Genomic DNA, 26,037 nt, shown 5'->3' with positions numbered 1-26,037 from the left:
GCTGTACATAATTCATTGAGCAGAAGTATGAAATCTGACGTAGTCGGGCTAGTTCATGTTAGCTCAGATCTATTAAACAATTTTAACAGATGCAACTTTTGATTTGAATACAACACTAGTTAACGTTGAAATTAACAAACAAAGATTAATAAGTGCTTTAGAAATATTTTCCATTTTTAGTGAGTTAACAAATGGAACTTTATTGTAAAGTGTTAACAAGATTTCCATTTCAAATAAATTCTTTTATTTTTAAATTCTAATCATATTTTACAATATTACTGAAAATATGATCAAGTAAAGGCAGCCTTGGAGAGCATAAGAGGACACTTAAAAAAATATTCCAGACCCAAACTTTCATTAGTAATGTAAATGTAAATGTCTTAAAAACAGAAGCTGAATCTAACTTATGTCGTATACCTGAAAGGTTGTTGGTGAGGGTGCTGGACTGGCCTGGATCCATCTGTCCTGAGGGACTGCGTACCATGTGACGAGGGGGGCGGGGAGAACGCTTCTGTTTCTTCCACTTGGACGACTCGCTCATTCCCCCGGCTCTCATCTTTAGCTTCAAAACAAACACAGACTTGTTAAATCAAGCCAAACGCTGCAGTTCACTGCTCAAAGAACCAGGCAGGAGCGTAAGACCAAAACATCATCTCATGAAACCTCACATTACCATAAAAAACATTGCCACACCGCAAAATGGTGCATAAGCACACACATAGTCATGACATTATTAAAAAACTCATGGGTCTTTATGCATTCTGAGGTGATCATGTTTAAATCAGCAAAACTAATGTGATCTACTTACAGGATGTTATTATTTGTATAGAAATGAGAAGCAACAAAAATGGTACCAGTTACTTAATTATTTTTGAAGAAACATCTGACAGTAGTGCAGCTTCACACACAGAACAACAGAACACAATGATGTGATTCCTGAGAAAGATTTGTTTACTTTCTTTGTCCGTTTTTTAAGGCAAAAACTATGGTTACGAACACATTTGTGGTATTAATGGCTTTTGAAAACAGAGTTTGTTAGCGTGTTTTAACTTCCACATTTAACTCAGATTGCAGGCTCACAACTCAGCTACCCACACAAGACTGTCTATTCAATGGCTTTAATTTGGAAAGAACTAGAATCCCATAAAGTAGGGCTGCAAGATTAATTGTACTTTATTCAAGATCGCAATTTCTGCTTTTCTCAATTAATTTAATATAATTGTCTGTAATATTTTTTGGACATTTCCCTTCTCCTGAATTAGTAACAAGCCTCCACAAGCTTTCATGTTTGTTGTTGCCAGATGTCAAGAGTTTAAGTTCCCTAATCAAAGCTTCTCTCTTAAATGGATACATTTTTCTGCCCAGTGTTTTACTTAATCTCTCCAAGCTGGCAACCTTGCGCACATGCTCTCTCCACACTGGGTGCTGAATAAATACTTACTCACACAACATCTGTGCCACAACGTAATGTGTGTTGTTTTAATAGAAGAAAAAAAAACAGCTTTGTAGAAAAACTTCCTGAAGGTTTTTACAATTTTTCATGAAATACAAACTGTTAATGTAGATTATAAATATAATAAATCTGCAAACTGTAAATTTATTCTCATGATTTATGCTTATGTGAAGGTGCAGTAATTCTAAAATGAATAAAAAAAAATAAAGAAAGAACTCCAACCTGGACCTGTTATATGGTCAAAACACTGTCATAAGTTAAATACACGGGGTTGTACAAGGTTAAAGTGAGTCTGATCTCTTCTTCCTTACCTGCACTCGTTTGTTTTTCCATAAGATATTGTAAGCCTCAGGAGAGAAGGGGCAGGCCCCGGGATTAGTGATGGACATGTCACAAGCTCCGAGGGAGACGCATGACATTGGAGCACATAGAACTTCATGCACAGGGTGAACATGGGAGAAATCGACACGCATACCAGGACAACATCCATGCACACACATTCCTTATCAGGAACTCAATAACACGCTCATTCAACGACATTAACCCGATGCATCTCTGAGAGTAGCACCTCAGCGTACGTTACAAACAAACACCTATTAACTGGGGAGACTAACCAAGGATAAAAAAAAAAATAGGTGCAATCAACAGACCAGGAACACACAGAGCATGCAAAAATGGCAGTCAAATAGGATTTCTGGTCTTTAAAAAATAAAAAATAAAAACCACTCGAATGAATATAAATTCAAATGCAGAAAGTAACATTCAAATGAATCTATGGAACCAAAATGAAAATATGAAAATTAAAGTCCTGATGTGGTTTCAACTCAACTCAGTGCATTTGCATAAAGTATAAAGCTGGAACTAAACTACAGGTATGTTACATCGTTTACCCATGACTGTTCATCTAATATTCTTTCTTTAGAATGAGGCATCTCTCTAAATTCACTTCATACTCATTTGAAGTATTATTTACAAACCCTAATATTTCCAACTTCAAAAAACTTCCACCATCCATAGAAATAGCTACTTGAAGATGTAAGGGATATTTTGGGTCTGGAACAAGTTAAGCTTCATTGACAGCATCTGTGGCACAAGGTCCAAGGGTTCCCCAAGTGTTTTACCAGCCAAACCCCTTTGACAAAACCCCCTGAGATTATAAGTAAATAATTATTTTACAACACATTTATATGACATGCAGAGAAACATAAAATTTGGTCTTTGTAAGTGTGTTGATTTTTTTTTTTTTACCATTTTAAATTTGTATAATTATTACTTTTAAATTGCTTATTTAAAGTAAAAGGCTGCATGATTTGGTAGGTTAATTTGGAAATGACTTCAAATTGAACTGCGATATGATAAATGTTTCATAAAAATCATCTTATGAAGCACAACATTCTGAACTGCTTTTTGTCTGTCAAAAGTAATAGTAAAATTATATTCAATTTTCAAGCTAATTTTTCAGTTTGGGTGATACAAAATTTGGTCTTGAAACTTGAATAGTAGCATTTCGAACAGGAAGAAATTACATGCCACAGATGTTGTCAAAATAGCCTCAATTGTACTGGATTGATAATATCCTCATAAAAAGATAACTCCTCTTTGTTGCTTTGAAAAATGGCTGCTTTAATTCCTTAGCGAATCTCCCCACCATGCATTCAAACATAAAGCCATGCATCCCGGCGTATTTAAATGCACTAGCTGCAACCCAATAAAAACTGCTGTTTTAATGCATGTAAATGTGCTATACCCTCTCTAAGCCCGTCTGATTGGTGTTTCTAGGCTGATCTGCATAAATAAAATCCTGTGTGTCCAGAATACAGCCTGGGATCTGCGAGTTGGAACAGGCAAATGGGCACAGGATGAACTCAACAACAAAAATCAGGTATGAAAGACAGGAGAAGAGAGAAAATCTGATCCCTAAACAATTGAGATGAAAAGAAGCAAAGGTCTTTCAAATACAGAACCAACTGTAGCTGGAAAACACAGTTAACTCTCTCTACATAGCCTTCTATTTTCCATCTCCTGACCTGATGGATGACACACACACAGGTATAATAATTATGCAACAGCTACTGACCTCACTTATGGGTATGGAGAGCTCTACGTAACGAAGCTCAAAGTAAATGAGAAATGAGGAAGGCAGATGGGAAACAGGTGAAAAGGGTCTGGAGGGAGAATGGAGATCTGGGGAGGGTTTTATATTTACCTTCTTCATGTTAGTGCCCACAAAACTCTTGGCTTCCTCTTTGAACTGTGGCAATCTGAAAAACAAGTATTACAATATTACGGAGAGGTACTGCAAGAATAAATGGCAACTCATTTATATGAGTGTTATAGAGGTGAAGAGTGACATTTTTTAACTATTACTAATTTATTTTAAAATGATTCTCTAATGTACAAAATCAGGGATTTTCAAACTCCAGACAAGCTTAGAATTCAAATCTTGAATTTGTTTCATAACTGATCAAATTCATACTTGCAGAACTGAATACTACACTAAACTGATCTATATTTTAACACTATTGTCATCTAAAATTCACGTTTCATAATTGCTAAGCATTGCAACATTAACTGTTACTTTCCTATGTTTATTACAATGAAACTGCATTGAAACAATATGTACAAATGAATGTAAATAATATAAAATAAAATTTAATAAATTTGACTTGATTTTAAGGGGCTGCAAGGAGGTGCTTAGGGGTCGGGATTTTTATTTTAATGGGGGAAAAAAAAACATTATAAAACTTATTTATAGCTGTCAAAGTTAACATATGTAAAATACATAGGAATGTTATTCAGTTGGTTTAAAAAAGGACCAGATATTAAAACATGTAATATTATATATAAAACATTACATGTTTTAATATCTGGTCCTTATATATATGCATTATTTTACTTTCTAAAGACTAGATGGAATAATTTATAAATACTCTCAAATATAACAAATAACTATTTACATACTTTATTTTAAGATTCAAATGTTTTTAATTTAATGCAAAGTAAAATAAATAAATAAATAAATAAATAAATAAGTGCAATATAAAAGCCTCTTATTACATTTTGGAGTTAATTTATAATATGATGCTTAATACCCCCCTCACACAGGTCTTTATCACTGAAATTTTAAAGATGACATATTTGCCTCATATTTTTAGAAAAGAGGTCCCTTGCAAGGGTTTTGTCATTTTCTGGTGGCTTTGGCATTAAAACATCTGAAAATTAAATCTTCCAAGTGTTCGGAGCAAAATTAGTTCCACATGTAGTTTCCCAAACTGCAGATTAACTAACTCATTCAGAAAATATTGTCCGCAAGATCAGCATCCCTGTTCCCAGGGCGTGACTTTTGACCCCCTGCGCTGGTTCATTAGCTGAATTAGATGGATGATGTTCTCAGCCTCGAACGCATTGTCTGCATGTGTGCATGTTGTGTGGACACTGCGGCTTTCCCTCGAGTGAGATGTCAGCGCTCGCACAGGCAGGCTGGGAGAGACGGCTCCTGATGTTAACTCTGCTCCGCGTTAATGGAGAGTTGTCTTGCCGGCTTGATTATAGGATGATCTGTGAGTCCAACAGATTAACATCCCTAATGCTTTCAGCAGGCTGCTTAAGCCTCCTTCTGAGCACTCAATAAGATCCGCTGTTCATTACTCTGGCTCTCTCGACCACACACACACACACACACTACACTCACTGCTTATTACCCTTAGGCACACAGAAATACTCACACTCATTATTAAGGCCTTTCACACCCTCATTGTGAAGGCGACGTGGACAAGAGGGTCTGGGCAATAAGAACATGCACAATGGGAGCGGCAAACTCAGGTTGTGAGTTCGTGTGTGTGTGTGTGCATTTCTGAAATTAAAAGGCATTATCAGCTATAATTAAAAATTATTAATGAGTGCTACTCAACTGAAGGACATTTACAGTGTGTGAAATTATAAAAACAAACAGAGGCTGTTTACACGAGTTGAAAAGTGGGTCAAAACACATTATTCAGATGCTTCTTTTTAATGCAAAAATATGATCTGTTTTTTATTTTTTATTAAGCATTCCGTAAGAGATCTTATCTCTTGATTTTATCTTTATTGCGCATACATACGTGTGTGTGTGTTTGTGTGTGTGTGTGTGTGTGTGTCCCTAATCTATATGCAGATGGGTAGAGTGAGATGTGCTCCGCGGTCTCATCCTCTCGTCTGTGCGGGATGTGACTGGAAGTCTAATGCGAGTGGATACGCACCTCTGATAAATGCCACCCCATAATCATGTTATTGCATTAGAACAGCAGTAAACTATGACCTGCACGAGAAGACTAAGGGCCTCTGCTCACAATTACACCACAATCAAAGAGCTGCTTGTTAGATATGAACTAGTCAGAGCTAAAATTTAAAACTACATATTTCTGGATCGTTCAGGACTATGATATATGGGCCATTTCAAGTCCATAATGATATCAGTGAACTATATCTGCACTTAATAATTGTATCTAGACATTTATGGCCATGTTACAAATTTGAATATCATTACAAATATCTTTACAAATGTTGATATTCTTTGAATATCAACTTGGAATTTAATATTCTGAATATTCTAACATGCGTAGACAAATGATATCCTGAATAATTTAAGGTTTTAAATGTTAACTTTTTTCAACATTTTCCACACTGATTTACAGGGAACGCGGTGATATTTAGCAGAATTCATTTACTACGCTCCTATTCTGAGCTTTTTCTATTGGACATACTGATGATTCATTAAATCAGTTAAATATATACAATTCAATTCAACATTTGGGGGCAGTAAGGTTTATTTAACTTCATTTATTTTAAGAAATGTTTTAAATGATTAAATTGATTAAAATAAGTGTCAAATTATAATAATTATTAAAATGACTTCAAGTGAGAGTAAAGACTCTTACACAGTAAAAAAAAAAAAAAAAAAGTTATATATATATATATATATATATATATATATATATATATATATATATATATATATATATATATATACACATACACACACACACACACACACACACACACACACACATATACACACACACATACATATTTCAATAAATGCTATTCTGTTGAACTTTGTACTCAAAGAACTGTTTCAACAATGATAATATGAAACGTTTCTTAATGCAATAAATCAGCAAATTAGAATCATTTCTGAAGGATTGACTGGAGTAATGATGCTGAAAATTCAGCTTTGCATCACAGGAGTGAAATGCATTTTATTGTAATATAATATTGCAGATTTTTGGTATTTTTGATCAAATAAATGCATCCTTAGTGAGCATAAGAAACATTTAAAAGTTTCCCCCATACACTGTGGTCCAGCAGCAGCAGATTCTGTGTGGGCCTGCTAATTAGCAATGCTTCACATTGTCAGAGACCGATGCTTTCACCTGTCCCTATCTGCGTGTGAGGGGGAAGTCGGAAACCTCCAGAGCTAATTGAGAGAGGCCTGAGAGTGAAACCAGAGCCTGTTACGGAGACAGACCCAGTTCCTGTTGTGTTTGGTCTCAGGTTTGGTTTGATTATGTGAAATAGCAAGAACATGACTCTGTTCCTAATCCCCATCTCTACATCCCCTCTTTCATTCTCTCTCTAGTTACCTGGAGAAGAGCAGCTGCACCATATCCACCAGCGTGTGCTCAGCTGACTTTCTCAGCAGCTCTGTGATGAAAAAAAGAGCAGAGCAAGAGGAGAAAAAAAGAGAGAGAAAGAAAGGGAAATGTTAGTCCAAAGGACAAGAGCAGCACCTCAGGGGCTCAGAGTCCAGATTCTGTTTGGTCAGGATTAGAGCAGAGGTTTATTACAGTCCTGAGAGCACAGGAGGCAGATTCATATATTGAGCAGCTCAAGATTCAGGATGAACAACATTTAGATTTTAGACAAAGCTATTTACAATGCACTGTAAGCATACATTTCCCCCTGGGGATCAAACTCATGAACTTGGCATTACAAAAGCCATGCTCTCTCAGCTGAGAGGACAACAGAAAAGGGAAAAGCACAAAGAAAATAAATAAAGACACATTTTATAGTTTCCACTTAACTCCACTTACCACTTAATCTCATTTCAAAGCATATACGGAAACAGGACTGCATGATCTCACAAACAGATTCATTGGTCAGATGGGCTCCAACAGGAGTCAGCAGCAAACTCCTTAAAACCTGGAAATAATAATATAATAATGATTAGAAGATAATAAAATCTTGTACTCAAGCCACTTATCTGGATGCATTTCAGACTAGTGTGTAGTACTGGTTTATCAGATTAATCATCTGATTCCACAGATTTTTGCATTTTAATATGTTGCAATTTTATCTTACAAGTACAAATGTTATTTGTTATATATACACTGATGTTTATATAAAGTATAATAGAGATAAGACAAAGTTACAATAAATAAAATTAGAAAAAAAATGCATCATGGTTCCCACAAAAATAAGCAGTAGAATAATTTTCAATAGTGATAATCATCATATTAGAATGGTTTCTGAAGGATCATGTGACACCGGAGTAATGATGATGAAAATTAATTTTCATATTTTTTAAATATAGTAGTCAACACTTGAAGTGGATCATCAAAGTTGTCCTAAGACAAGAACGCAATTTGGTTTTAGGTCAACTTTGAAACAAGGCTTTGATCCACTTCAAATTAGGGCTGTCACTTTTTATTCGATATTCGAACATGCATTCGAACATGACGTGAAATATCCGTAATTGAACTATAAATAAAATATCCAGATTTTAAAATGTCATGTGTAGCGCATTTTTTACAGTCTATGATTAGACCGTTTGTTTTTTATTAAATTTTTTGCCATTTTATCCAGTAGAGGGCACTCTAGACGTATTGTAGCGTAGGCCCATGACGAAAACAAGCGAATAATAGCTAGTAGCCAGGCACGTCTGTGCTCCGAACGCGTGTTCTCCACCGCGGGGAACATTGTAAATAAAAAGAGTGAATTTCCTTTAGGTTACGGTGGCTTTTTTTTTTTTTTTATGTGCGGGGGGTGGGCACATAGATATTAGAATATATTCTAATACATTGCATGATATGCGATATCCGTTCGATTTTGATTTTTCTCAAAAGTGACAGCCCTACTTCAAATGTTGACTAGTCTACATTAAAATGTGATTTATTTTAAACTGTAATATTTCACAAAAGAATTGTTTTTACTCTATGTTTGATCAAATAAATGCATCTTTGGTTAAGTGATAAATAACAATATTTAACAACCATAAATAACAATCATTAAAAAAAAATATATGTATTTAGATATCTTTTGTTTATTCAATTTTTAACATATTTATAATGAATATTATTATTGAAAATATTCACGATCATTATTATTTATAAAAAATAAAAAACAAATGTTTTCTATTGCATTACCTGGAGGATCTTCATCAGCACCACCTCATCACTGGCAGGGTCTGTGCCCACAAACCTGGCATGTGTGACCGCGTCAGCCATGTTCTCGATGCCCTCAGCTGCCCCTTCATGATTGGCATCTGTGGAGGACAGGGACGTGAAATTTAAAACAAACTAAAAATATCCTAATATATTCCCCCTCACTCTCTCATTAATGCTCCTGATTCTCAGCCAGATAAGCTGTACGTGGGTCATAATGACATGACCGTGGTTACATGATTAATCTTACACAATTAACCTGGTCACCGGTTCAACCCCACATCGCTCTCAACTGACCACGCTCCAGGTGAAGAGAACGAACGGCAATCTGACATCTAATCACCAGATGTGTGCGCTTTTGTGGATGGCTTGGTAAATTGGCTGTCTAGGCAACGATGTTTTGAAACCCAAGTAGGGCCAGATAGCAGGCTGGAGCCAGGCTGCCTTTTCTTTCCCATCGCCTTTAAAGAGCATTTCATTAACTAATAAGCACAGGCTGCCTGGGGAGGAGGCTGGGGCTGTGACTGCAGGTAAAGCCTTGACACAAGAGTGCATTCCACTTATTAGCAGGCAAATAGCACACAGAAAGAGAGAGAGAGAGAGAGAGAGCGCCTTTACTCTGAACTCGGAGTGAGAAGCCAGATAGTTATTAAGGTCTGGAGAAGGGCTTCAAATCGCCCAACTCTTTAATAATTGCCCAGTGATTAAATAGGAGGGCAAATACACTAGTTGAAGCCAGGTTCATTTCTACCACCGTCATGCAAAATGTTGTCAAGATATTGGGGAGGAGCTTGTGTGGTGTTGACCCTCTGCTAAGCCCCTCCCCCTGTTACTGTTGCCAACACTTCCGATCTTTACCACAAGAGCCTGTTCTGACACTATCAAACACAGAGAAACAACTGGATTAAATAAATGAAGACAAAAACTATTAAATAATGTGCATATAAATTTAATTACTATATAGTTACTATATATAAAATGTTATTATACTATATTATATACACAATAATTGAAAAGATTGGAGTCAGTATGTGTTTTTTTTATTTAGTTATATGTTTGTTATATATTTATAGTAAATGTGCTTTAAAATTATTAGAAGTGCAAAGAAAAGAAAAGACACTACAGGTAAATAGTATAAAAACTGAATAATACAATTCCAAGTTATTGGATTACATAATATTTAAGTTTTCTCCAAAACACGTTAATACAACATTGTATTAATTTATACAAAAGTAGTAATAATCATGTATAAATATATTAAATTGAAAACATTTAAAGCTGCAGTCCATAGGTTTTTCCTCTTTGACAACACAAATTTTAATGGCTTTAAACATCAGTATACTTATTTTTTTTTCTTTTTACAGATGACTGTTTACAGAGTTAAATAACTTGCTGACGTGGCCCAGTGACTGAGCAACTCAAGTTTCGAGTGGAAATCTACGAGTGAACCGAACAGCGATGAAGAGGCGGGCTCACAATAAACACGGGACCCCCTTCCAAACGGCCCATCTCCACAGAAACAAGAGCCACGGTCTATTCAGCACAACATCAGAAGTCATCTAAAATACTAATCCTCACTTGGCACGGTCTACACAGCCAAGCGGGAGAGTCATTGTTGAAATAACTGAAGTCTGGGTGGGGCTGGAGGGTCTTTGTGCATGTGTATGAGAGTATCAAAGAGGTTCAGACAGCTGTCGTGTACTAAAAGGTTAAGTAAAAGTACATTCAGACACCAGGGTGTCCCTTAAGTGAAAGAACTGCTCACCGCAGAAAAGCAAGCCTGTGTTAACCCCTAAACCATGCGTGCATGGGCACTAATCTGGCAGAAAATAGCTTATGTCCATTTTTGATCTGCTTGAAATCTGGTGTATCGTGTCGCAAATTATGTAACTTTTTTTAAAAGCCCGTCCCAACTTTTTAACTAGATAGGATCTTACTAAACACTCCACGTACATTGATGTGTGTGTGCGGCTGTTGTAGTTTTTAGAGAGATAAGTGGCTGTGTAAGTGAGCCTTTGGTCTGAGTACCGGCCTGGGAAAAAGAAGAGTGGGAAAGGGAGAGTGGGAAAAGTGGGATCTGGATATCTGTCAATACGGCCGTCCCCCCGAGCCCAGCGACCTCAGGCCTGAGATTGAGGGGAATTAGTTCTCGCCAAACAAATTCACAGGGTGGGGGTGTGTGTGTGTGTTTGGTGGAAGTCAGACCCCCCAGTGTGCTGGAAGAGCTCAGGTCTCACTGTACACCAACAGCAGGACAGGTCTGGTGCATTTGACGGATGAAAATCAGATGTTGTGACTCTTGGTGAGAAAATAGATAAACTCCTGCTTCAAAAGTGCTCGGTTCGATCATTTGGCAACCAAAACTGCCAAACACATCAAAAAGAGCTGGTCACAACTTCAGTATGCTTATGTAGGACCGGTGAATGTCCATGAATCCTCAAAATGTACCGAATATGACTGTTTTCATGTGTCTGGCCAATAGATGGCAGTATTCTGTCTCTGTACTGTCATTGAGTGAGTTGAACAGTCAACTCTCCGAAGAGACTTCAGTAAGCTCTCAGGACTAGCAGCTCACTTCTGTCCAATGTAGAGGACATTTGGGTTTTGTCAAGACTATGATGCATCTTACAGAAAACTTTTTAGAGTCTTAGTCTTTTTAGAGAAACCAAAAGTTTAAGGTTTTGGACATGAAAACCAGATTTTTCCATTTTGTCTTCCAAATATACATCTGAGCAAACAATTAATAAACAAAAAAGTGGAGGAGACACTACAGGTAAATAGTATAAAAACTAAAAATTCCATACATTAACTAACATTAACTAATGGAACCTTATTCTAAAGTGTTACCCAATATTGTATTAATAAAAAAAAAAAAATAATCTATAAGAATATATTTAATTTAGAGAACACAATTTTTCTTTTCAACATATAAATACATAAATTATTAGCAAAATAATATATAAACAGGATTTCTACATTCTGTAATGCATTTCATTTTATATCTGAGCACATATGCGCACACTTTGGTTCATGTATATTTAGAAAATATGATTTCAGTGTTCAGGGAAATAACAACAATAATAGTTAATACATTTTCCTTGAGTCCCAATGTCCTCTACAGGTGATATACAGTATGTATGTATGTATGTATATATATATATATATATATATATATATATATATATATATATATATATATATATATATATAAAAAGAGAAATCAAATATTTTAAAACTGTAAATAAACTAATAAATAAATATTAAAATGTGATAGATAGATAGATAGATAGATAGATAGATAGATAGATAGATAGATAGATAGATAGATAGATAGATAGATAGATAGATAGATAGATAGATAGATAGAGTGGTACACATAGAGTCCACACATCGTATTCATGATCATTACTTTTATAAATAAATATAAACAAATAAATACATTTGTCAATAATAACCAATTATTTTTGGTTCCCAGCAATATAAAGTTAGTCTTCAGCATCTCATCCACACAGACCAGTGATCCAAAGTGAAGAGCCCTGTATCAGAGCAGAGCTGTTAATGTAAGGCCTATAGTGTATGGCTGTACTGTATGTCTATGGAATGCTAATTGACAGTAATGATAATGTCACTCTTCATGGCAGATTAGTGCAGTCTGAATGAGCATAACCCATCAGTCAGCACACAGCCTCTCACATACCTAAAGGTCATTTAATCACACACTCGTACGAGTGCATTAATATGTCACGCTCGTCAGGAGTGCTCACCTGGGATTAGCACAGCTCTGCGTGTGTGTGTGTGTGAGAGAGAGAGAGAGAGAGAAGAAGAGATGTGTGCAAGAAAGAGTACTGAAGCTCTGCTAGGAAAAAAAAGACTACATTCTGTATGTTATTCAAAAAAACAGACTGATTATATTCAAAAGTGTTCTTTCAGTTCATAAAGCATTTTCCTAACCTGAAAGAAAATTAAGCCAATAACATTAAAAAAAAGCATACTTAATTGCTTTAAGAAAAAAACGCTATATTTACAACAGGTGTACTTCTGCTAATACTGCTTGAGAGCATGGCTTCATTAGTACTGTAGGAAATGTATGTATTGTATGCCTTATCCCAGGTGTAAAGAGAGAGCAGGTCTGGAGAGCAGGTTGCCATAGAAACCCTTCCTGACGAGATGCTGGCATCATGGCGGATCAGAAACAATGACAGTAGCTCTCAGTGTCCAGATTCATTTATTTCATCTGTCTGACTGTCAATTGCATTCCGACAGAAATCCGTTATGATTAACTTGCGTTAATAATATAGTGTAGAATCTTAAAGGGATAGTTCAACCAAAAATGAAAATTCTATTGTAATGATATCCTTACCACCTTTCTGGGTCCTGAACGTGGTCCTGTTCATCTCCTTGCTGTCTATGCAAAGCCAGAAAGCTCTAAAATATTATCTAAAAATACTTTATTTCTGTTCTGAAGATGAACGAAGGTCTTATTTGGAACAACATTAGGATGAGTAATTAATGACAGAATTTTCGTTTCTGTGTGAACTAACCCTTAAAAAAAAAAAAAAGTAAAAAAGTATTTAGGTGCTTTTTAACATTTTTCTAAACCCTGAAACTCTTGTTTATTTAAATTAGATCTTTATTCCATGTGCAATTTAGTGAAATTATATCTTCAAAATATCTTCATCTCAGAAATCCATTGATTCTGAAACCTTACTTTGAGCACCTTTAAATATTTGTAAAATCATCTTTTAGTTGTGCAAAGCATAAAGCTGCTTGACAACTGCAGTCATAGTATTTTTTTTTTATAAATTAGAGATGCCTTGTATCTTGAACAGAATGCTGCTTTCACACTTTGGCAGCATATGACCATATTTCCCTAACAAGGAAGAGGACAGTCTGTGCCGTTCACAACTGCTGCAAAACAAGCTCTCCTGCGTCAGTGAGAAAATACAGTCCAGCCATCAGGAACAGTGACTGTGGTCAAGTTACATCCGGACTTCACCACTGAGAAGTGCACTTGGTAATGTAAAAATGTGTTTTTAACATTGACCAACGAGCTGTGATTTTAAAATCATTTACAGTGCAACAAAAATGAGACACCATTAAAGGGATTCAAAATTGCATTCTATTTATCTAAAAACCCTCCTTTTCCAAACCAAATATGCTGTTTGTCGTTTACTTTTTTCTGAATTTTTTCATAAAAATTTGGTACATCATGATTGGTAATACACAGATATGAATACATGGATGAAATTATGTCTTATGTATATTTTTGGAGCCTGACAGCTCCTGGTCATCATTCATTTTCAATGCATGAATCAGCTGCTAAATATTTCTTTAGTGATTCACATATGATAGGTGAACTATTAAAGCGATCAATATTTAGGCTAATATGCATTCATATTTCTACAGTATACACCACCGTTAAAGTTGGGGTCCGTGAAATTTTTAAAATCTTTTTTGAAAAAAGTCTCTTATGCTCGCTCGCCAAGGCTGCATTTACTCGATCAAAAATATAGAAACAGCAACACTGCAATATATTATTACAAATTCAAAAACTGAAACATTTGTTATTAATGTTTGATATTAATGTTTAATACATTTTCGTTTTCAGGAAGTTTTATTAAAGAAATCTAAATCTTTTGTAACACTACAAATGCATTTAGTGTCACTTTTGATCAATTCTATGCATCCTTATTAAATAAATTTCTTTCCTAAATTAAAAAATATATACATCTTACTGACCTCAAACATTTAAACGGTAGTGTATAGTATATTTTAAAAATATTCAATCACGCTTAAGATTTGTTATCTGTCATTCTGGAAGAATAAACATCAAGTACCGTTTCTCAGGCATAATAAAAACGTACCTATCAAGCCATATGACAAAAACTTGTTGACCGATGTGAGAGCGAGGCCTGTGATTGGTCCAGTTGTGTCTTCTGAGCGGACCACCTCCAGAAAAGGTCTAAGAAAAACGTTGGGCTCCACATCGGACAGATCTGGAATGACAAAAGAGAAATCTCTAGGTCAGAGGAGGGCAATTCAACCTTCTCACATAAACACATGAATGAAATACGACTCAGTTACTATTTTCAGCTAATATGACAAATTATTCAGTTTGCTTAGAAGAATTTTGTGTCATACAGTATACGTGAACAATGATTTAGTAGAGGTGTGTCATGACAAGCCTGTGTGCATACATGTGCAGATGCAAGAAAGGTAGAGCCAGAGAGCGGGTAAAGCCAGGGCTGTTTCTTATTCACCTTGGCAGAGCTGGGGATCTTATTACAACTCTGTTTCCAAAAGCTCTTGTTTAAAGCAGCTGTGTAGGATGTAGGATTTAGCATTAATGAAAATGACTGAACTGGCCGGGGTGGGAGGACCCGCTGAAGAACAGCTGCTGGGAAAATTAAAGCCTCTCTCTCATCATTAAGAATGCAACGATAGCGCTGTTCAGAAACAGAATAAGAGTAGTAATTTTCTGGTCTTTGCTGCTATTGATACATGTTTTTTTAGTAAGGCTATAAAGCCTACTGTATTATGTTTTGACAGACACACTAATTTCTGAGGATTCTAAATGATCAAACCTTTTGTATACAATCTTCTATGGGCGTTCTATCACCTGATTTGATACTTCATACTGTTTTAACAAATAAACTACAATAAAATGTGCCACTTCAGGTTGTGGTTCAAGTGTCTTTTTGTTGTGAAATCTATAGTGATTTTCCTAGATATTTACAGATTTCAAGATTCTAAACCAATTTAGGTTTACTTTCTTGTTCTTATCTCTCTGCACATCTCTCAATAAACACTACTTTATTGCATTGCGTTATTGCCCTCCACAATAATAACTACATATCTCTGATCATAAACGGAGCATTTAAATATCATCTTACTAAGACATATTAATGGGAGATAAATGCATTTTATGTAAGCAGTCTGCTACACTGTTTTAAGGATGTCATGGATTTATATTATCAGAAATTGTATAATTATCCATTTTTGACCACATAAATATCAGCAACTGTAGCAAGTTACAAAGTTCTGCTTGGGCCAGATTGGGCCTCTGAACTTTTTATTTTCGGTTCGTTTTTATCATTCAAGACATAAAAGTATTATTTATCAAATAAAAAAATAATAAATCAAACACATTCACAAGTTCGATTTTGTCTGAAGGTAAAAAAAAACTGCTGCATATTTAAAATATTTAATATTTGAATAATATTTAAATTTTTTGGGGGGAATATTTCTAATGTCAGGCTTTGCAGGGTTAAATACAGGTCGACATGAAGCAAGGATCAACTTTCAATCCGTTTTGTGCAATGAATTATTGGCTACTGTGAGAATTACCAGACATACTCAATTTACAAACTTTTTTACAGTAATACCAATAAACCATTAATACTGAATCTAATACACATACTACAAAATTATATGGTTGTGCAGCCCTACTCTTAATAAGCGTACATAAAACATGCGTTTATTAATGACAAAAAAATCTGATACATTCTCCAGTGTCCCATACAGTAATTTCTGATGAGAACAGCAGAGGTCAAGAAATAATCGGCCTGTTGCACGATACAAATTTAGGCCTGGAGCGCTGAGTTTATTGATGAGCTTTTATAAGAAATAAGCCGAGTCCACCACACATAAAGCCTTAATCTAACAGAGCCAACAAAACACAGCTGCAGCCGAGGATGCAACATACTTCATTATCTCTGCCGAGCTCTTTATTTGTGGATGGGAAAGCACCCCGGGCCAATCCACCCGGGCGCAGGGAACAGCCCCTCTGAGAACGCCAGCGAGAGGGGGCGAGGGTTACCAAATACAAACCAGGTAAAATAACAATGGAAAAATTAGTGGAGTCACGAAAACCTGCTGCGAGTGTCGAGCTGAGGCGAAGCTTGCCATAGCAATACTGGGCGGATTAGGGTTCCCCGAACAGCTACTTTGACGCAAAAAAACAACTCGTGACTTCAAAGCCTGAGTCGAGCCTCAGCCAATTTTACAGAGCGCACATATGACCACTGAGTATTAGCTTGTGATATCTAATACGCCTGCGGCTTGTTTGGAGATAAAATATAAAATCATTTGGAAATTTCCACACTTTGTCTTATCCGTGGCCAGGGCTGCTTCTAGAGTCGCTTCCAAAAGCAAATCTTCCCTCGCACACTTTCTTTGGGGAACTTGACGTTTTTTGTTTGTATTCTCATGGGGCAAAGGCTCAGAAATGCTCTTTTCCTACACTGAAAACTCTTTGACGTGCTGTGGTATCTGATAACAAGGGTCTCAAGTGCTTACCACGTAACCAGAGTTCACGAATAGCCAAAGAAGAATAACAAAAGTTTCTTTGAAATCAAGTCGAAGAAACGATGGCGAACCTTCGAAAACACAGGACAAAATAACTCCACCGTTAACGCGTTTCATCAACCCCAGAAACTTTTAAAGGTGGGCTTAGACTATATTACTTTACAGTGGAAGAGGGAGTCTGGAGTGAAGTGGGGGCGATGAAGGGAGAGGGATCTCAAATGAATCTGTCAATAGAGGCTAATAAAGTCTTCATCAGAGGCGATCACCCCGTAAGTGCCACCTTCACCGCAGCTAGTCTCTGAGATTGGAGAACTCAATTGTGTTGTATTGATCCGGCCGGCCATTGGCGGCCTGTCATTCTGCCTCCCCCCACATGCAGCAATCTTCTTAAATAAAGGCTAAATATGACTCTGTACTTCAGCGCAATCTCCGGGGCCACGCAGGGAAATAAATAAAATTGAGCTGGTGGACCATGATGGTGAGACAATCACACAGTAACCAGGGTGACCTCTGTGTGACATTGGCCAAAATAAAAAAGGGATTAAAGTCGGTCACCCATCCATGTATGCTCCGGCTAAGGGTTTTGAGTCTCCAAGTATGTGCGTGTCCTTGGAGAACAAGCTCGGAGAATTGAGCAACGGCACGGCACGGCTCCTAACAATCTCCCTTAAGATTCAATTGTGCCTGTACATAACTAACAGAAGAACTTTTAGCAAAAACTATGAGAGGCTATATCTCTCATTTTCATGATGTTTATTGCTTAATTATGCACACACAAAAAAAAATTTCATTGGATTTTCAAGTTGTGGAAAAAATTTTCCCATCTCATTGGGAATTGTGCAACTGCCCATTCTGTTGTGCTGACTGAAACTCTAAACTCTGATGAGTGGACCGAGTCTGGTTTAACAGCCGGCCTGTGCAGCCGAGTGTGACTGGTACCTCTGCAAATAGCCCCGAACCCTTGGGCCCCTGGGAGCACCTAGAGAAGAAGATGCTGCCGCCACACATTACACATGCACATCAATTGGCAGTGATGCAGAAAGGGCTTAAAACAGAGCACAGTTTAAGCGGTTGAGGGTCTGAGCTATAAATGTTTGTAACAGCATTGAGAGAAAGAACATTAAAGCAGTGTTTAACTGACTTAAATGCATCCCAAATAAATCTTTTAATGTCACCTTATAAATGGGTTTGAATTCAGGATCAAAACATACATTTCATAATTTAGGTTTTATTGTTTTAAAGTTGGCTTCTTCAATCATTCAGCGGACTTTCCATTTACATCTACTTCCATTTTTGAACGTGATAGTCCAAACCTAAGTTGTTTTATTTTCGATATGTACATCACAATACAGAAAAGATCTGTTGCTTCTTTGGCTTTGCTATGCCCTTTGATTTTAAAAACCTTTATACTATGAATAAATAACAATGAAAACAGCAAAATGATTTATCTAATGATTTACCAATTTACCAATGTGCAGTCAGTGTTTCCTATAAGACTTTATTTGATGTGAACCTGATGCCAAACTTATTCATCTATTATTTCACATGCAGATAAAAAAAAAAGCATCTGCTAAATGCATCAATGTAAATAATTTACATATAGGCACTTAGCAGAAGCTTTGATCCAATGCAATTATTACAATGCACTGAAAATATACAATAATAATATCAATGATATTAGACAATATTTGTATGTATTAAATTACATTTTTTTTAATTATTATTTTAAGGTATTTTTAATACATAAAGCTCCAAATAAAGGGTATTAAATGTTCAAATCATCATTAAATTTAGAAAATTATTTAAAATGGTTATTAACACCAGATTATTTAAAATATAAGCCAAAAAAATAAAAAACTATTTTGACATATACAATGATATAAAATGGCTCATAATGTAACACCACCATTATTTTGGACACACCACCCAGTATGTATAATATATAGCATTAGTAGGGGCTTATTTAGAGACTATAGATATTAATCTGCTCTCAATGAAAAAGAAAACAGAAGAGATTCTAAATGACCAAATTATCCAGTTTCCTAAACTTTGACATTTCCCCACTCTAGTAAATGTAACTAGAGCACCACTGACCAATCAGAATTCCATAAGAGCCACATTACATCACAAAAACAAGAGGAGACAATTTTCCAACTGTTCTTATAGACTAATTTGTGTGTGTGTGTGTAGGACACCGCTATTCAGAGCAGCAAATGATCAGACTATAGCAGCAGTATTACAAACAGTGGCTGACTCTTAGTGCTAGACCTGCTGGGCCTTTGTGTTTGCCTAATTTAATCACAAAAGAATTAATAACTCAATTTGTTAGACTGCTGTGTCACATATTTTAGCCAATCATTCGGGCCAAGTGTCTTCTGTCAGGCTGAAAACAGCTATGCTTGACTGATCAAACTCTTTCAACTGCTACTAAGAAGTACAAGAACGTATACAAAAACCAGCTTGGAAATGTGTGTAACATTTCTATACCCTTTGAATAAAAGAATAAATGAATGTGCATCAAACCTTCCTAACCCACTCACTCCATTCAGACAAGCACCAATTGAGACTCAATTGAGACACAGTTCACAAGCTCACGGTGAAAATTACCTCCGAACAAAACGACTCTCAGCCCACAAGGGTTGCGAATGGGGGTGAGCAAAGGGAGGTGGGGGGTGGAGCATCCTGTGGCCAAGCCAGCAGCCCAAAACCAAACACTGATGGTTATTGATCTGCTAGTGGAATTAGAGCCGGGTCTTTCCAGCCGCCTGCTCTAATGCTGCGGGAGATGGGACGAACTAACAAGGCCAGCACGGCTAAGGCAAACCCAGGGAGACTTCTCATCTCAGGCCCCAAACACAGCCTGATCCATCTGCGGGGAGGAGTTTGACGCATGTCAACGCGCCTGCTCTTTTCTCTCCTGCCTCTTGAAGAAAATTGGCACTTGTCGAAGAGGGCAATTAGGTTGTAACAATGTTATGGAACTCCATATGGTCGTTCGGTACAACCCACAGTGGTGTTTTATAAATGCGTCGAACAATGCTCGCCACAACCTAAACAGGCAATTTGAAAGCCCCAGAGAAATTAAAACTTTTCAGAGAGCTTCCAAAGTAACTCATTGAAGAATCTTTTTTTACCCTAACTGTATGATATCAAAGCTGTATTTTAGCATGAAAGGACGACATATATATTTCACAGGATTTGATCTGATTTTGCCATTTGGCCAAGAAAAAGGAAAACAGCTTAAAAATATATAACCTTCATAATCTACCCCAAAAGCTTTGAAAGGTAAAATCTAACAAGAGCTCTTAAAAGTTGAACACTACTTGAACACTCAAAAGTTTGGGGTTAGTCTTATTTTTATTTATTTTTATCAAAAGTAAGCAAAAGTCAACAAAGAACATTCAATGTGTCAGTAAATACATTTATAATGTTACAGATTTTAAGATTTTTACTCAAAGTCATTGTTGTTCTTTTAAAATTTCTATTTAAAAAAAAGAATCCTGAAAAATGTATTGCAAAAGTATTGTCAAATTGTTTCCACAAAAATATTACCAGTAAAAAAAAATTTATAAATTGATAACAATAATACATGTTTCTCGAGCACCAGATCAGCACTTAGTACACTACGTAAAATCTGTAAGAATAGGGGACCTATATACTGTTAATATAAAGAAATGTCCTTTTTTTTTTCACAGGTGTTTTCCTCATTAAGAATTATGCATTTTGTATTTTAGGGTTGAAGGACATGTTCATAAAATTAACCAATAATGATTTGGCAGAATGAACAGTACCTTAACCATTTTCATGCTTATTTTCTTCTTAGTGTATAATTTCTTAAAGATCACTTGCCACTGAAAACTGAAGGGCTGCTAAATTTTAATAATTTCACAATACTACTGTTTCACTGTATTTTTGATCAAATAAATGCAGCCTTGGTGAGCATAAGAGGCTTAAAAAACAACAACTCACTTTTACATTTTTGAAAAGTAGTTTGTAAGTAAAAAGCATAGATAAAGAAGGAGTGAGGGTGGGCCATTATAAATAACATTAATTGCTGCAACGCATCAAGAAGCCTGTTCTTCAAGATCAAAGCTCTTAACATTAGGTAAGCTAATGAGAAGGGGGTCTGGAGAAGTGCTCTTACATTAAACTACTACTGACCGGGAGCCAAAAGCATGAGGAGGAGTGTGTTTTTTATGTGAAGAATGAGAAAGTGACAGCACAGCACTACCTTCACTGCACAAAGATAAACAACGGGCCTGTTTAGCTAGCCCTCACCCCTAATCCCAGCCTTTTCTGCTCTCTCCTCCACCTCATCACTCTCTCCTGCACTCAAGGGGCGGCTGGGGCTTTGTTTGCTGCACCTTGAGGCTGATATTAAAAAAAAAAAAGTGCAGAAGAGATTTTGAGTGACAAAAGCAAACAAACAAACAGCAGGGCTGAGGATGACCTTTGACCTAGGAGGCTTTGTTCAAATCACCCTCCAGTCATTCTGAGCAGATTCAAACGCTGTTAGTTTTGACAGAGGTGAAATGCTGCCAGTGTGAGAATGAACTCTACTTTATGGAGGGAAAAAAAGACAAACAGAGGGAAGAAGGTGGAGATAAATAACTGATGTACATGAAGCAATTTTTTTTTAATGACCTCTAGTCAAAACCATTTTTGTTTCTTTTGTTGATAATGTTTTTTGAGCATCAGATGATTTCTGTATGATTATGTGATACTGAAGACTGAATTTAGCTTTTCCATCATAAGAATAATTTACATTTTAAAGGTGCCATAGAATGCATTCATACAGTATTTTACATTTTTCTTTGATGTCCCCAGATTGTGTATATGAAGTTATCTCAAAATAATTATTTTTAGCTTGTTGAAATTGCCACTTTTAGGGTATGAGCCAAAACGCGCTGTTATTTGAGTTTGTCCACTTTAAATGAAAATGAGCCGCTGCTCCCCCCTCCATTTTCAGAGAAGTGCGGGGCAGTCAGTGTTGCCAATTCTGCTGTTTTTTTCCCTGGGTTTAAGCAACCCTATAATGGATATATGGCAAATAGGCAGGTTTTGTTTGCGAAAACCTGGCAACCATGAGAGGCTTCAAGAGCTCAGGCTCGCAGGCATACCACCGGTGTTACAATTTAACTGGTGGTGGTGACCATATTATTGACTTCAAATGTTCCAAATGGTAGCTTTAGCAACATTAGCCTTACAGAGAGCCAAGAAGGTCATTTGGTAAACAAAATATGATGCGTGATGCTTACTTTGTCTTTAGTCTGGATGTTTGTGCATGAAGCTTTGGTATCGTTCCCTCTTTCTCAGGCAGTCCAGTGTAAAATGTTAGCACAAATGTATAGGACATTTCCTTTGAAAAATTAAAATTAACCACCTCAGTGGTCTATGGTGACTCCTGTGTTTGTTGTTGCATCCCAACACACAACACTTTTAATGGCTCTTTGGCGTTGACATTGTATCTCCAGTAGCTACAGCAAGAGAACAGTAATGGCAGACCGCTGCTTCTCACTCAGGGCTGTGTATATGCTAATAGGGCAAAGAACATCACAAATGGGCGGGACTTTCCCCAGAGTATGACGTCATAGTGAGAAACCTAAAACCGTTATTGTGGAGAGACTGGTTATGATTTACTAGGTTTATAAAACAATGAGTGAGTGGATTTTTACCATTAAAGGCTGGTTGTTTTCACACCCTGTGTTCAAACCGAGCGGCAACCTCCCACTGTCTCTCGTGAAGCCAACAAGGAAGTAACTAAAACTGTAATTCATTGACTGGCCACTGGCTGCAAAAGGGAATCAGTCCCATAGACTCCCCACATTAAGTTTACACAGCCTGGTGCAAAAAATTATTTTGGTTTATATAACAAATTTTGCCCTTCATGACAACTGTGAGGGGGGTGATTTTTTTTATAACTCATCCGCTAGGTGGGCGTGGCTTCAGCAACCAGCTACCACCTTTTTGCCCATTTTCAATTGTCTGGGAGAGTGGCGTGGAGACGCACTGCCCAAGATGGAGACGGCCTGCTCTGCACACTTTAAGCTTCAAAACGCACTTCAGGAGTCTACGGGTGACGTCACGGACACTATGTCCATGTTTATATACAGTCTGTGGTTCAAATATGGAGTGAGTTTTGATTCTTTATTACATGCGAGAAAATAAAAGATCTGAGAGAAAAAAAAAAGTTTGAGAGAAAAAGTTATCACATTGATAGCAAAAAAACATTTCATGAGAGAAAAAAGAATATTTGAGAGAAAAAGTTTTCATGCCAATAGCAAAAAATAATAATATTTGAGACTAAAAAAAGTTTTGAGAGAAAGTATTTTCTCATAGAACATAAAAAAATATACATTTGAAATTTTTAAAATTATTTCTGAGAAAAAAAATCTCTCTCAAAATACTTTGAAAAAAACTCTCAAATATATATGTTTTGCTATCAGTGTGAAAATATTTTCTCTAAAAAAAAAAGTGTTTCTCTCGAAACGCTTTTCTTTGCTCTTGATGCAATTTCTTGCTCTCGTGTCAGGATTTTGCTTTCACTGTGAGAATTGTGTCATGGGCGGGGCCACGTTCCTATTGGCCAGTCGGGTGAGCATCGTCTTGTCTTGGGAGTCGAACTGAATCATTACACCATTGTTCGATTCACCTGCATAGATGCCGCCTCTGCCTAATGGCTAGTTAAGTTGAGCACGGACACTCCAATGTTTGGGCAAGATGATGACACACAGCTGGCTGAGCAAGTTCAGTATCACTGAAGATTAAACATTAAAAAATAGCACTCATATTCATGAATGAACGTGTATTATATTATTTGCTTGCTAATCGCTAGTAAAGCTAACCAGCCATCATGCTAGGTAAACTTGCAAACTCACCTGGTTTAAACTATGTTTAAATCAAATGCCAAATTAATGTTTTGATTTAGATAGTTTCACGCCTTATTTGGTGAGTAGTGAGCTAGTTTCTACCTTTGCACTTGCTAGCCTCAAAGCACCTGAAGAGTAACTGCTTGTTCTTACAACCTCCCGCACAACTTTCAACTAACGTTAGTATGCATGGAAGGTGGCAACCCTACAACTAGCTAACGTTAGACAATGATTGACATACCGTTTGAAAGATTTAAAAGAAAAAATAATTACCATGACAGTACAGGCACAAACATATTTGTGGGTTGCTAATGTAAGAGTTAGTCCTAGACCTGCAATTTACCTTGTCAGCTCTAGACCTCGACTAGATGGTAAAAAATATTTAGAATAAGCCCCGTGTAGCTGAGTTTGTGAGCTATACATGCAGTGTAGCTAAACATGTGCAACAACCATACAAAGACTATTTTAAACAAAACTAGGTGGGACACTTTCAAACGGTATATCAATCATTACTCACTAAATAAGGCGTGAAACTATCTAAATCAAAACATTAATTTGGCATTTGATTTAAACATAGTATAAACCAGGTGAGTTGGCAAGTTTACCTAGCATGATGGCTGGTTAGCTTTACTAGCAATTAGCAAGCAAATAATATAATACACATTCATTCATGAATATGAGTGCTATTTTTTAATGTTTAATCTTCAGTGATACTGAACTTGCTCAGCCAGCTGTGTCATCATCTTGCCCAAACATTGGAGTGTCCGTGCTCAACTTAACCAGCCATAAGGCAGAGGCGGCACCTATGCAGGTGAACGAACCGAACAATGGTGTAATGATTCAGTTCGACTCCCAAGACAAGACGATGCTCACCCGACTGGCCAATAGGAACGTGGCCCCGCCCATGACACAATTCTCACAGTGAAAGCAAAATCCTGACATGAGAGCAAGAAATTGCATCAAGAGCAAAGAAAAGCGTTTCGAGATAAACACTTTTTTTTTTTGAGAAAATATTTTCACACTGATAGCAAAAAATATATATTTGAGAGTTTTTTTCAAAGTATTTTGAGAGAGATTTTTTTTCTCAGAAATAATTTTTAAAATTTCAAATGTATATTTTTTTATGTTCTATGAGAAAATACTTTCTCTCAAAACTTTTTTTAGTCTCAATTATTATTATTTTTTGCTATTGGCATGAAAACTTTTTCTCTCAAATATTCTTTTTTCTCTCATGAAATGTTTTTTTGCTATCAGTGTGATAACTTTTTCTCTCAAACTTTTTTTTTTCTCTCAGATCTTTTATTTTCTCGCATGTAATAAAGACACATTTCTAACTCCATATTCAAACGCTGTATAAAAGTGATTTCTGCATTCTATGGTACCTTTAAAATAATAAAAAAAAGATCAATGCAACATTGGTGAGCATATCAACAGTAGTGTAAACTGATAAATAGTTTCAGATTATGCTGAACTAATAATATTAAAAATTGAATTAATAATATTAATTATAAAAAGTCAAAATGAATTATAAAAACTTGTCAGTTTTGTACACTTTGTACCTTACATGAGATTATTAATTTCTGTATTATAACAACTTCCAAAAAACACTTGATGTAATATTTCTTATTAGTTGGTACAAAACCAATTATTATGAATTTATTGGGGAAACAACAAGAGGACCCCAGTCCAAACACGATGCATTCACAAACCATGACTTCATTAGTGCACATTCCCTGCCTAGTCTGCACCTGTTATCCTGCAAATAAAATATATTTTTTATGCTGCATACTTTGAACAGAAGCCACATTATTCCGGCTGACCACAGAGAGGAGAGGAGCCGGGCAGTGAAGAGCAGGCCGGAGCATACAGTAATGTGTTTCACAGCTTGCTGTCTACTCATGATGGATGGACTTGTGCTCCAAAATACTTTACGCTCAATCACCTTATAAATAACGGATGTTTTATCATGCTGAATTAAAACATTTGA

General features: G+C 36.3%; 1 protein-coding gene across 6 annotated transcripts in view; it reads right to left on the bottom strand.

The window, feature by feature from the left end:
* Positions 1–26,037, bottom strand: part of gbf1 (golgi brefeldin A resistant guanine nucleotide exchange factor 1) — an 83,539-nt gene that overhangs the window by 23,621 nt on the left and 33,881 nt on the right. For 4 of the 6 annotated variants that reach the window (XM_026224410.1, XM_026224407.1, XM_026224408.1 and 1 more), the window contains 7 exons: positions 14,739–14,870; positions 8,857–8,975; positions 7,525–7,633; positions 7,075–7,135; positions 3,660–3,714; positions 1,765–1,800; positions 418–562 (listed from right to left, as the gene is read on the bottom strand). In XM_026224410.1, the coding sequence (XP_026080195.1) occupies positions 418–562; positions 1,765–1,800; positions 3,660–3,714; positions 7,075–7,135; positions 7,525–7,633; positions 8,857–8,975; positions 14,739–14,870 (657 nt within the window). The remainder of the gene's footprint in view (positions 1–417; positions 563–1,764; positions 1,801–3,659; positions 3,715–7,074; positions 7,136–7,524; positions 7,634–8,856; positions 8,976–14,738; positions 14,871–26,037) is intronic. The other 2 variants (XM_026224413.1, XM_026224412.1) reach the window with 1 other exon arrangement.

The sequence above is a fragment of the Carassius auratus genome, chromosome 38, assembly GCF_003368295.1.
Source record: "Carassius auratus strain Wakin chromosome 38, ASM336829v1, whole genome shotgun sequence".
Taxonomy (NCBI): Eukaryota; Metazoa; Chordata; class Actinopteri; order Cypriniformes; family Cyprinidae; genus Carassius; species Carassius auratus.
Note: the sequence above shows the minus strand (reverse complement) of the source record. Positions and strands in the feature narration are given on the sequence as shown.